This window comes from Scophthalmus maximus, chromosome 13 (genome assembly GCF_022379125.1).
Source record: "Scophthalmus maximus strain ysfricsl-2021 chromosome 13, ASM2237912v1, whole genome shotgun sequence".
NCBI classification, from domain to species: domain Eukaryota; kingdom Metazoa; phylum Chordata; class Actinopteri; order Pleuronectiformes; family Scophthalmidae; genus Scophthalmus; species Scophthalmus maximus.
Window position 1 is genome coordinate 4,534,801 of NC_061527.1, and position 12,142 is coordinate 4,546,942.

Sequence of the window (12,142 nt, forward strand, 5' to 3'; positions counted from 1 at the left end):
GGTTTGGTGGGTTTTTCTTTGTTACCTGAGATACCAGGGTTGTGGTCGTTTCCGGGATTGGTGGGTATGTCACTGTTTCCTGTGTTTGTGGATCTGTGGTTGTGATTGGGTTTGGTGGGTTTTTCTTTGTTACCTGAGATACCAGGGTTGTGGTCGTTTCCCGGATCGGTGGGTTTGTCACTGTTATCTGTGTTTGTGGTTCTGTTGTAGTGATCTGGATTGGTGGGTTTGTATCTGGGTTTTCGTGGCTCTCGTTGCTTTCCTGACTGGTGGGTTTGTCATTTTGACTTGGTTTTTGGGGCTGGTTGTTATCATCTGGTTTGGTGGAGTCTCCCTTGTTACCTGGGTTTTCTTGGCTCTCGTTGCTTTCCTGACTCGTGGGTTTTTCATTTTGACTTGGTTTTTGGGGTTTGTTGTTATCATCTGGTTTGGTGGAGTCTCCCTTGTTACCTGGGTTTTCTTGGCTCTCGTTGCTTTCCTGACTGGTGGGTTCGTCATTTTGACTTGGTTTTTTGGGCTGGTTGTTATCATCTGGTTTGGTGGAGTCTCCCTTGTTACCTGGGTTTTCTTGGCTCTCGTTGCTTTCCTGACTGGTGGGTTTGTCATTTTTACTCGGTTTTTTGGGTTTGTTGTTATCATCTGGTTTGGTGGAGTCTCCATTGTTACCTGGGTTTTCTTGGCTTTCGTTGCTTTCCAGACTGGTGGGTTGGTCATTTTTACTCGGTTTTTGGGGTTTGTTGTTATCATCTGGTTTGGTGGAGTCTCCATTGTTACCTTGGTTTTCTTGGCTCTCGTTGCTTTCCTGACTGGTGGATTTGTCATTTTGACTTGGTTTTTTGGGTTTGTTGTTATCATCTGGTTTGGTGGAGTCTCCCTTGTTACCTGGGTTTTCTTGGCTCTCGTTGCTTTCCTGACTGGTGGGTTTGTCATCTTTACTTGGTCTTTGGGGTTTGTTGTTATCATCCTTTTTGGCGGGTTTTCCCTTGTTACCTGGGTTTTCTTGGCTCTCGTTGCTTTCCTGACTGGTGGGTTTGTCCTTTTTACTTGGTTTTTTGGGCTGGTTGTTATCACCTGGTTTGGTGGAGTCTCCCTTGTTACCTGGGTTTTCTTGGCTCTCGTTGCTTTCCTGACTGGTGGGTTTGTCATTTTGACTTGGTTTTTGGGGTTTGTTGTTATCATCTGGTTTGGTGGAGTCTCCCTTGTTACCTGGGTTTTCTTGGCTCTCGTTGCTTTCCTGACTGGTGGGTTTGTCATTTTTACTCGGTTTTTTGGGTTTGTTGTTATCATCTGGTTTGGTGGAGTCTCCCTTGTTACCTGGGTTTTCTTGGCTCTCGTTGCTTTCCTGACTGTTGGGTTTGTCATTTTTACTCGGTTTTTGGGGTTTGTGGTTATCATCTGGTTTGGTGGAGTCTCCCTTGTTACCTGGGTTTTCTTGGCTCTCGTTGCTTTCCTGACTGGTGGGTTTGTCATTTTGACTTGCTTTTTGGGGTTTGTTGTTATCATCCTTTTTGGCGGGTTTTCCCTTGTTACCTGGGTTTACTTGGCTCTCGTTGCTTTCCTGACTGGTGGGTTTGTCATTTTGACTTGGTTTTTGGGGCTGGTTGTTATCATCTGGTTTGGTGGAGTCTCCCTTGTTACCTGGGTTTTCTTGGCTCTCGTTGCTTTCCTGACTGGTGGGTTTGTCATTTTGACTTGGTTTTTGGGGTTTGTTGTTATCATCTGGTTTGGTGGAGTCTCCCTTGTTACCTGGGTTTTCTTGGCTCTTGTTGCTTTCCTGACTGGTGGGTTTGTCATTTTGACTTGGTTTTTGGGGTTTGTTGTTATCATCTGGTTTGGTGGAGTCTCCATTGTTACCTGGGTTTTCTTGGCTCTCGTTGTTTTCCTGACTGGTGGGTTTGTCATTTTGACTTGGTTTTTGGGGTTTGTTGTTATCATCTGGTTTGGTGGAGTCTCCCTTGTTACCTGGGTTTTCTTGGCTCTCGTTGCTTTCCTGACTGGTGGGTTTGTCATTTTGACTTGGTTTTTGGGGTTTGTTGTTATCATCTGGTTTGGTGGAGTCTCCATTGTTACCTGGGTTTTCTTGGCTCTCGTTGCTTTCCTGACTGGTGGGTTTGTCATTTTTACTCGGTTTTTGGGGTTTGTTGTTATCATCTGGTTTGGTGGAGTCTCCCTTGTTACCTGGGTTTTCTTGGCTCTCGTTGCTTTCCTGACTGGTGGGTTTGTCATTGTTACTCGGTTTTTTGGGTTTGTTGTTATCATCTGGTTTGGTGGAGTCTCCATTGTTTCCTGGGTTTTCTTGGCTTTCGTTGCTTTCCTGACTGGTGGGTTTGTCATTTTGACCTGTTTTTTTGGGCTGGTTGTTATCATCTGGTTTGGTGGAGTCTCCCTTGTTACCTGGGTTTTCTTGGCTCTCGTTGCTTTCCTGACTGGTGGGTTTGTCATTTTGACTTGGTTTTTGGGGTTTGTTGTTATCATCCTTTTTGGCGGGTTTTCCCTTGTTACCTGGGTTTTCTTGGCTCTCGTTGCTTTCCTGACTGGTGGGTTTGTCATTTTGACTTGGTTTTTGGGGTTTGTTGTTATCATCTGGTTTGGTGGAGTCTCCCTTGTTACCTGGGTTTACTTGGCTCTCGTTGCTTTCCTGACTGGTGGGTTTGTCCTTTTTACGTGGTTTTTTGGGCTGGTTGTTATCACCTGGTTTGGTGGAGTCTCCCTTGTTACCTGGGTTTTCTTGGCTCTCGTTGCTTTCCTGACTGGTGGGTTTGTCATTTTGACTTGGTTTTTGGGGTTTGTTGTTATCATCTGGTTTGGTGGAGTCTCCCTTGTTACCTGGGTTTTCTTGGCTCTCGTTGCTTTCCTGACTGTTGGGTTTGTCATTTTTACTCGGTTTTTGGGGTTTGTGGTTATCATCTGGTTTGGTGGAGTCTCCCTTGTTACCTGGGTTTTCTTGGCTGTCGTTGCTTTCCTGACTGGTGGGTTTGTCAGTTTGACTTGGTTTTTGGGGTTTGTTGTTATCATCCTTTTTGGCGGGTTTTCCCTTGTTACCTGGGTTTTCTTGGCTCTCGTTGCTTTCCTGACTGGTAGGTTTGTCATTTTGACTTGGTTTTTTGGGCTGGTTGTTATCATCTGGTTTGGTGGAGTCTCCCTTGTTACCTGGGTTTTCTTGGCTCTCGTTGCTTTCCTGACTGGTAGGTTTGTCATTTTGACTTGGTTTTTTGGGCTGGTTGTTATCATCTGGTTTGGTGGAGTCTCCCTTGTTACCTGGGTTTTCTTGGCTCCCGTTGCTTTCCTGACTGGTGGGTTTGTCATTTTGACTTGGTTTTTTGGGCTGGTTGTTATCATCTGGTTTTGTTGGGTTTCCCTTGTTACCTGGGTTGCCGCTGCTCTCGTTGCTTTCCTGACTGGTGGGTTTGTCATTTGTCCTTGGCTTTTTGGGCTGGTTGTTATCATCTGGATTGGTGGGGTTTCCCTTGTTACCTGGGTTTTCGTGGCTCTCGTTGCTTTCCTGACTGGTGGGTTTGTCATTTTTACTTGGCTTTTTGGGCTTGTTGTTATCATCTGGTTTTGCTGGGTTTCCCATGTTACCTGGGTTGCCGCTGCTCTTGTTGCTTCTTTTTTCTTCATTCATACCTTGGTTGCCAAGATTGTTGTCATTACCCAAGATGTATTGCTTCTGTGTGTTACCAGAGTTGCTGAGATTCTCGTAGTGATCTGGAATGTTGTGTTTGTCATTGTCAGTCAAGTTGGGCTTTTTCCTGGACGGAGTCAGTTTGTAATCTGCGTTGGTAGGTTGCTGGTTGTGACCTGGGTTAGCAGGCTGCTGGTTTTTGAAAGGGTTTGTGGGTTGCTGGCTTTGAACTGTTTTGGTAAGCTCATGGTTGCCAACTGGGTCCGCTGGCTTTTGGTGGTTGTTTTGGTCAGGATGTCGCTGGTAGCTCCCTGGTAAACCAAAAAAGTTCTCAGATTATCAGATGACGATGTTTACCTGAATGTAGAGTATGTCTGTGAAGATTTGCAGTCATCCAGATCATGGTATCTTCAGGAGTTGTACATATCTACATGGGCAACTGGACTTGCTTGTGTTGTTTCTTTTCACCTCTCATCCAAGAGGCTTCTTTGGTTCTAGACCATTTGCCGACGTACATGTACAACTCCAGAAAATTAAGCGAGAGCAGACAACATAACACTTTATCATCAGGATCACAGTTTATACATTTTTAAACTCACCAACAAGCATAACAGCCATCACAGTAATCTGTAACTGTTGGCGAAAATGGAACATAAGAACAGTGTAAGATGAGTGTTACTCTGACAGATTACAAAGCAGAACAAATGATTTATATTGATAGATTAAAAAAAAGAAACTTGAATACCCATTTCATCTTTTTGCAGATTATCTTGGACTTTTCAACCTGCAGAGATGCAAATAAAAGTAAATGAGAAAAAGTTTTGAGTGTAAAAAAAAAAAGAATCAGTATCAATCAAAAGCATTCCTTTCATTTACAATGCGCAACCGTATGTACAAAAAATCAATTCAACAAGTTTGTTCATGCATCCCACATTGGTGTCTTATGTCTTTAGGCTTTACAATTTATGCAACATACAACACTGCCCCCCCCCTTTCTTAGAGCATCAATTTACACAAACCAGTGAGTACATATTAATGAAATTAATTGGAATTTATCAAATTAATAAAATTGTAATTTTCAATATTCCAACATATTTTTACACCATTAATTTTACACAGACTGGTACATAAAAAATGTCTAGTTAGACTTAATGTTTTTTTTTCAACAAGTCTAAATATTGCTTGAAGTCTGCTTATTCAGAAAATTCAGAGAATTATTCCAATTAGAAAAAGAAAAAAAGAAAGAAAAGGCACTCACCAAAAGTTAAATGTGCTGGTCCATGTTGTTGTTGTCAGAAGAAAAGAAAAAATCATATGCCGTGTTCGTCTCTCTGTCCCAATGAGAAGTTGGTCTGAACTTATATACTCCACCCAGACTATTGTCTATTTAGAGACACTAATTAAACACCCACATACAATGGGATTGTTGCTACAGTACACACCCAAATTGTAACAACCACTCATTATTATTAAGTAATAATTATTATTACAGAAACAATTTCTAAACAGGATTTTTGGTCTCATCTGTCGGCAGCAATTTTGAAAGTATTTTTTTGATATTTCTGGCTGAGAACTTTGTTTTTATTAACCTTTTTTTATTTTTATCCCTGCAGTAGCAAACCACACAGCCAGTTACCAGACATGTACTCAGAGGGATACTACATCCACCCTGGATGCACTCTTAAATATTCTTAATACATACATTTTCAATATGAATGTATATTGAATAGTAAAGGGATGCAGACCAGCTAAAAAATACTGCATGGATAATGCCAGTTTAATATAGGATTGTAAGACCTGATGAGCATAATGTATTTATTTTGTGGGCATATGTGTGGTGTCGCTATTTTCATCATTGCTGTAATGTTTTATGTTTTTATTGTTTTTAAGCATGTTACATTAATTAAACATGTGTAACTGTATGCACATGTTGTGTGTTCAATGTATTTCCCATGCATTAGCATTATGCGAAAACTTTGATCCCAAGTTGTGAACTTGACCTTTGATGGATTTGAAAACAAATAGTATAGGTCCTGACCCCTCCCACAACCAGTCTGTGAACAAAAGTGGAATATTTAACTGCTTTTCCATACAAGAAGACCACACATGAAAGTAAAGTGAATTTTGGACCTTAGTTTGGCAAAAAACCCCACCACAAAATGCAAACTAATGCTGCATCATGTCTGCTGAAGACATGATGCAACATTAGTTTGCATTTTGACTGTTTGCAAAGACATTGGGCTTATCAGTTGTATAATACAATTTGTCTGCAACTTGGTTCAAAATGCCAATTTATCAACCATTATGAGGAAATGTCTGAGGATAAAACCTGCAAATTATGATTATAATTTTGTATTTTCCCAGCAACATTTTTGTTTAATGTCAGTTGCAGCAGTAGGAAGACAGCTGTATGTTCAAAGTGTCATTCTTTCAAAACCAGAGGGATCCAGCAGGAGGAGCGTAGAACTTTTGAGCTTTGTTGCGGGACGCTCACAGACTGTATATAAAAATGGACGTGATCACCGGGTCAGGAAAATGAAACCATTGCAGAAGTGTCTGAAGCCTGTATTCTCTGGAATAACCAGCAGCTGGCGACTACATTGGTTGCAAAAAGAAGTCAGATTCTATGGAAGTCTGTGAGATCAGAAAAATAACTCATTTGTTTCTCCCTTGATTCATAACGTCAGTAAACATTTTCCTGGTGAGTTCATGGTCTCGATCGCTAGTTTCAAGTCTTCGTCAATACAGCATGATGTTCCTTTTGTAAATCGTGCTCCATTTAGAGTAAAATAGACTTTAAAGCACACATTGGAGCGCGGGTACGCCGCGAGTGAAGGCGGATACCGTCCAGTAGGTGCACGGTTGCAGGTGATGGTGGGCACGCGGTGGATGAGCTCTCAGTCAGACCCACCACCCCCTTATCTCCTGCATCTGGTTGCAAAAAAAACCAAGATGGCGCCGTGAACGCGAGGCTTCAAAATGGCCGTTCAGAGACCAATGGGTGATGTCGCGGTGGGTTGCCACACGGGGAAACATCACTTCCTCCCCTCAGTCATTACCTCTGTACTACCTCTGTACATCTCTTCACTGGTCATGAACTGGAAAAAGGTTGCTATCGAACGCAACCCAAATCATCAGTCAAGTCTGTAGTTTCACTCGCTCTCTGGGGCCTTTTAGCCTCTTTTAGCTCACTGTTTTTGTCTCCTGGCCCAAACACACTGTTCTCATCCACCTTGTTTCTGGCAGAGTCTTGAGACTCCTTTCCCTTACATGTGTTTTATATGGAGTTATAAGCAGCATTTGAATGCAAACCCAGGTGTGACGCAGAGTGTTTTAAAATTCCTATTTCAAATTTTAGCAGTTATCAGTTATTCATTTTATAACCCTTATGTCTTTTTCATGTCTTCTTTTAAAATCTAAAATGTGGGCTTTGTCTGTGTCCTTTAGCATTACTGTCTCCCTAGCACTTTTAATAAACCCGGTGCTTTATGTATGATACATCTAATGCACATGTTCCTCATTAAAGTGCCCTTTCATATGCACATTTATATACTGCTTATTTTACATTTCATTTTTTATTTCTTCTTCTCTCAATAAATAAACCCCTAACCCCTAAAGCCTGACCATAGCCCTGCAATTTTATTTTTGTTGGATGAGAGAGAATTTATTATAACCAAATTCCCCCATTTTATTTTATTTTTTAAAAATTCTCTTTTAGGTTTACGTGCAAACTTGCACCTAGAAATTCAGTGAAATGTGAAATTTTGACATTCAAAAATATACCACCAGTTGAACAGACGGCCGCATGCACATATTTCGCCTGTAAATAATAAAACCTGATTACACGTTCAGAGGAGGTTTGTAGCGTGCGCACATAAACATCACCACGCCTCAACTGATGGAACATTTAGTTTTACCACAATGAATACCCAAATTAGTACTGCACAATGAGGTAACTAAGGGCCGGGCCTGATGCATAATTGACCAATCTTGGTCTGAAGAATTTCATTCTTAAGAGAACAGGACAAGACTCACCCTTGATCCATGGCTAGTGCACTGCTTACACATTCTGTTACACGTACTGATTAAAGAAGTTGCAGGTTGAGCTTGTTCTGCCAGATTGCTTTGTTTCCCTTCAATTGGGTGAAGGTCCCTTTGAAGGGCTTCAGGTGCTTCTTCTTTGTGTACGTGTAATTAGAATGTGTGCAGGAAGTACAAATGAAGAAGGACACACAAATGTCATATCTGTGCACGTGACATTGAAATTGACACGCTCCACCTGTTTTCTTTCATCACCGCTCTCCGTTGTTTATTTCAAAATAGTCTAGCCTTGCTCATGTAATGTGAATCCCACGTGATCCCGTCGCTGCAGTTTAAAGGAGATAGAGCAAGAAACTATGGCGCCATCGTCTAAAAACAGAATAAATACAGGAAAATCGTCCGCCTTCAGACGCTCACGGCTGCAGGAAGTGCTCAGACGGCTCCGTCACTCTGAAAGACAAACAGGATTCAAATGTTCAAATGGTTTACACTCAAAATAGATGCAATAGATTTTGATGGTTAGTCATTTTGTGCATGGGGATCCAACTTCCTGGCAGACCTTTATACGGCAGCAAGATTACAGTGAGTGTTCTATCTCATATTATCCTTTTATTATTTCCCACTTGCTTGCTTTACTGTTGACTTCTTCCTCTTTACCGTTGGTAACATGTGTAAACGTATAATTGAGATCACGGTCTTTTTTTTTCTGGCTGCAGAAAAAAAAAAGCGTGTTGGTGCCAAAATATTTCATCTGCCATCTCGCCTGTTTTACAGACACAGCAACTGGGTTCAACGTATGGACTTTCTCTTCAGCTTGGTCAAATTCCCCAGGTCAGTGGAAGAGTACTGACCCCTCCGCAGCAGCAGTCCCCGCACAGGGCTCCCAGCAGGCCGTTCACCACCTGCACAGCACAGAGCGCCGCCTGGATCACACCCATGACCAGCAGCACGGAGAACAGGGACAGATTCCAGGACACGATGCCTTCCGGTGCTAAACACAGCGACCACAAGTCCGGGTCGGACAGGTAGTCCCTGCATGGGAGAGAGAGAGAGAGAGGGTGGGAAAGAGAACACGTGTCTTCAGCTGTGGAAATTTAAAATCCGGTGGAAAAGCTAAAGTCAATTAATGAGTGAATAAAGACAGTTTGCAGCCACTTTTATAGTCCGGTGTCACGGAACCAGTTAGATTTCAAGACCTAACTACAGCGAAGCCCCAGCATAGATGTTTCCTAGAGTGAAACCTAGGTTCCTATGTGACCTCAGGTGAAAGGTTTGTGGCCCTCGGATGACACAGCAGTGGTGGGACTGATCTCGAAAAGGGAGAAAAGCTACTGAGGCGTCGCTACATACTACAAAGAACCCATCGTAGACCTCAGGGGACACTGCAGGGACTTCGGTCCACTGAGCACGAAGGAGAGATCGTGTCCAGCTTCGAGTCCGTCTACCCACTGCCGTGCACTGACATACCGTATTACACGGTGGTTCACCAAATGTTCAGCGGTAGTGAGACATAAACGCAGCCCAGAGAATAACGCCCCTCCTTCTCTCACGGCCAAAACATCATTATTCAAATTGAGTTTATAATTATATAAGCACCACTGACAAAACTCCATTGTGGTGGGATGTTGGCGGTGGAAATGTTTACATCTCTCTCATTTTTATGATGGATAGCATCAGAGATGAGTTTAAAAAAAAAAGAAAAAAAAGAGAAAAGAACCAACTTTGAAACCATCGCATCTAGAATTCTTTTCGTTGAGGATCTGAGATGCTCTAAACTACTTATCTGGCTACACACGTGATATAAAAGGAATGTTTAAAATTCTGAAGGATGCGTGTCTCACCCGTTCGAGAAGGGATTCCCCCACTGTGGCATCACTGTGTCGTTAAACACACACTTGGGTCCGTGGTTGAGGGCGACGGAGGACACTATAACCGAGTAACCGGCCCCCAAAACACCCACAGCCGCAAACAGGAGGGAGCTGAGCATCTGCAGGGCGAACGGGAGAGAGATGGAAGCACAGTAACAAGTCACTCATATTGGCAATCGATACGGTCATGAATGTCGCTTTTGAATTTTCAAAAACGGTCGACAACAATGAGGTGTTTCTCTTGCTTTTCAGAGACCAGGCTGAAGGTCAATAGCAGCATGGTGTGTGTGTGTGTGTGTGTGTGTGTGCGTGTGCGTGTGTGTGCGCGTGTGCGGTAATCTGACAGTTTTGTTTACTGATTCATTGCACACACACCTGCACATTCCTGAAGTACTGATCTGTGTGTGTAGTGTGATACCTGCTCAGTTCGTGTGAAACTCCCATCAGTTTCTCCTTACAGTGACTGATATGTCGTCAAAATTTGTGCATAAATGTGTGTGTGAATGTGTGCACATACTTATTGCTGTGCATATCATGGGGGTGTGTGTGTGTGTGTTTGTGTGTGTACACAATGTCACTGTTTTTTAATATAATAATAATTTATATCAAATAATATAATCATTTCTTTTACCCAATTTCAACAAAAATGCATTTCGAACAAATAGTTTTTCAGTCAGATCACTGCACATACAGGATGTTTTCTGCTGCATGCACACACACTGTTCATTGTTAGAGATATTCTTGTGGCAAGCACCGCTCGGAATTCAAAATGTTGAGACCAACGTCTCCCAAAGTAAATATGTTTTCAAAAGAGACAAAAGAAAAGGTAAATGTTAAACACAGTATTGCAGCTAGATCTTTTCTCCAGCTGATTAATCTTTACTGTCTATTCAAGTCAGAGTCTTCACGGGACCTAAAGTTCAGACTGGCCCCTACAGCAAAATGCATCCTCTTAAATTGTTTGACAAAGTTGGAATATAATTGGATATTTACATATTTGAATATTTAACATTTGCCCCCCCGCAAAAATAAATTTCTCCAGAGTTGTTTTGGGATCCATTCTGATCTCCCTGTTTTCTGACTGTAATTTCAAAAACTTTTTGCAAGGCGTCGGCTGTAAATGAGGATTTTTTGTTATGGCACGGGGTTCCACAGAGAAACGTCCGCTCACCGCAAATCTCCGCCCACAGCTTTCGTTGCCACAGCAACCGCAGCAGTCATTGTTCTTCAGACCCAGGAAGACCAGAGCTGGGAAGAGCATCTGTTGACAAAACGCGTGCACACGACACAGACACACACACACGCACACACATTCACACGTATATGTGATATAACTGGATTATGAACGGGTCATTTCTTAAATCAATTCCATTTTTTTTCCTTTTTTTTACCAGTGTTGTCTAATTGTTCTATGATGACCGAATCATTTGGAAGATGCTACAAACACAGAAAAGTCAAGTGACCTATTAAAAAAAGTTTCTAATCTACACAATAACTTTCTGTAAACCAGCTGCACTGTTCAAGATCTAAGGATAATTGACCCTTTTTATGGAAAGCACAGCTGTTTCTATATATTTTGGAGCTGAAATAATTAGTTAATTAATCAATCAATTACATTTTGGGTTTTTTCCAGGCGAGGATGCGAAACATGCTTTAAATGACAACACTGACTGTGACGGCAGGTGAAACCCACTGTGACACTATTGGATCACGTTGATCCCAGAATATAGAAGAAGCCCAATGCGGAAACATCAGCGGCTTCCATCATCACAAGACAAACTGTCTGGATTCCTGCGATAATGTTTTGTTCAGTTTTTCAAAAATCTCACATACAACTATTATATATCACAAGGTACTATTTTACTATTAGACGTGTGCGTTTCTGTAAAATGGTGAACACAGAACCTCTTCACACAAAGAAAATTCCTCGCGGCCTCGACTAGAAATTATTCTCACTATAGATGATTTTTTTTCTTCAAATGATTTAGTTTATAAAATGATGAAATAGCATTAAATAACAATTATACGATTTTACATCTAAAGGTCGTGTTTTCAGATGTTTAGTCTGATCAACAGTCCCCCCCCAAAACCATCCCACTCACCAACACTCCCGATCCCAGAATGCCTCCGAAGTACCACACCTCATCTGTGATGTTTTCCTTCTCCACAGACTTCCCGCTGGGGAAGAAGAGCAGGATGTTGCACAGCACGCACACGATCGCCAGAGGAATCAGGGTGATCCCCAGACACTTGGCAAAGCTGCCCGAACACATTCTGGCACCGATGCTCGTGGAAGCGCCGACAGAAACACACTCCTGAGGTTTTACAACTTCACTCGGGGCAGATCTCGAACTGAGCGAGCAAGGGTGGCTTGACTCTTTGGGTCAACTCTGTTTTAACCTGATGTCTTGGTTTTGCTTTGAAAAAACCTCTACCCTCTTTACTGTATCCACGGAATGATCCTGTCTGATCCAGCTAGCCGAGGCTTTATAGATGCCCCCCCCCCACCTTCTCCATCTGCGAGGGTGATCTCACCGCTTTACTTTTACTGCAGCCAGCCGTCATATGTGACAAACATACGCGCACGCGCTTCTACCTGCGAGCAATC

General features: G+C 42.3%; 1 protein-coding gene across 1 annotated transcript; it reads right to left on the bottom strand.

Annotated features, from left to right (window-relative positions):
- Window positions 1-7,907: 7,907 nt before the first annotated feature.
- tm4sf4 (transmembrane 4 L six family member 4) lies at window positions 7,908-12,016 on the bottom strand. Its single transcript, XM_035647240.2, has 5 exons — window positions 11,637-12,016; window positions 10,706-10,795; window positions 9,508-9,653; window positions 8,518-8,698; window positions 7,908-8,116 (listed from the first exon to the last, which is right to left on the bottom strand). The coding sequence occupies exons 1-5, from the start codon at window positions 11,805-11,807 to the stop codon at window positions 8,099-8,101; spliced, it is 606 nt and encodes a 201-aa protein (XP_035503133.1). The 5' UTR covers window positions 11,808-12,016; the 3' UTR covers window positions 7,908-8,098.
- Between the last annotated feature and the right edge of the window lie 126 nt (window positions 12,017-12,142).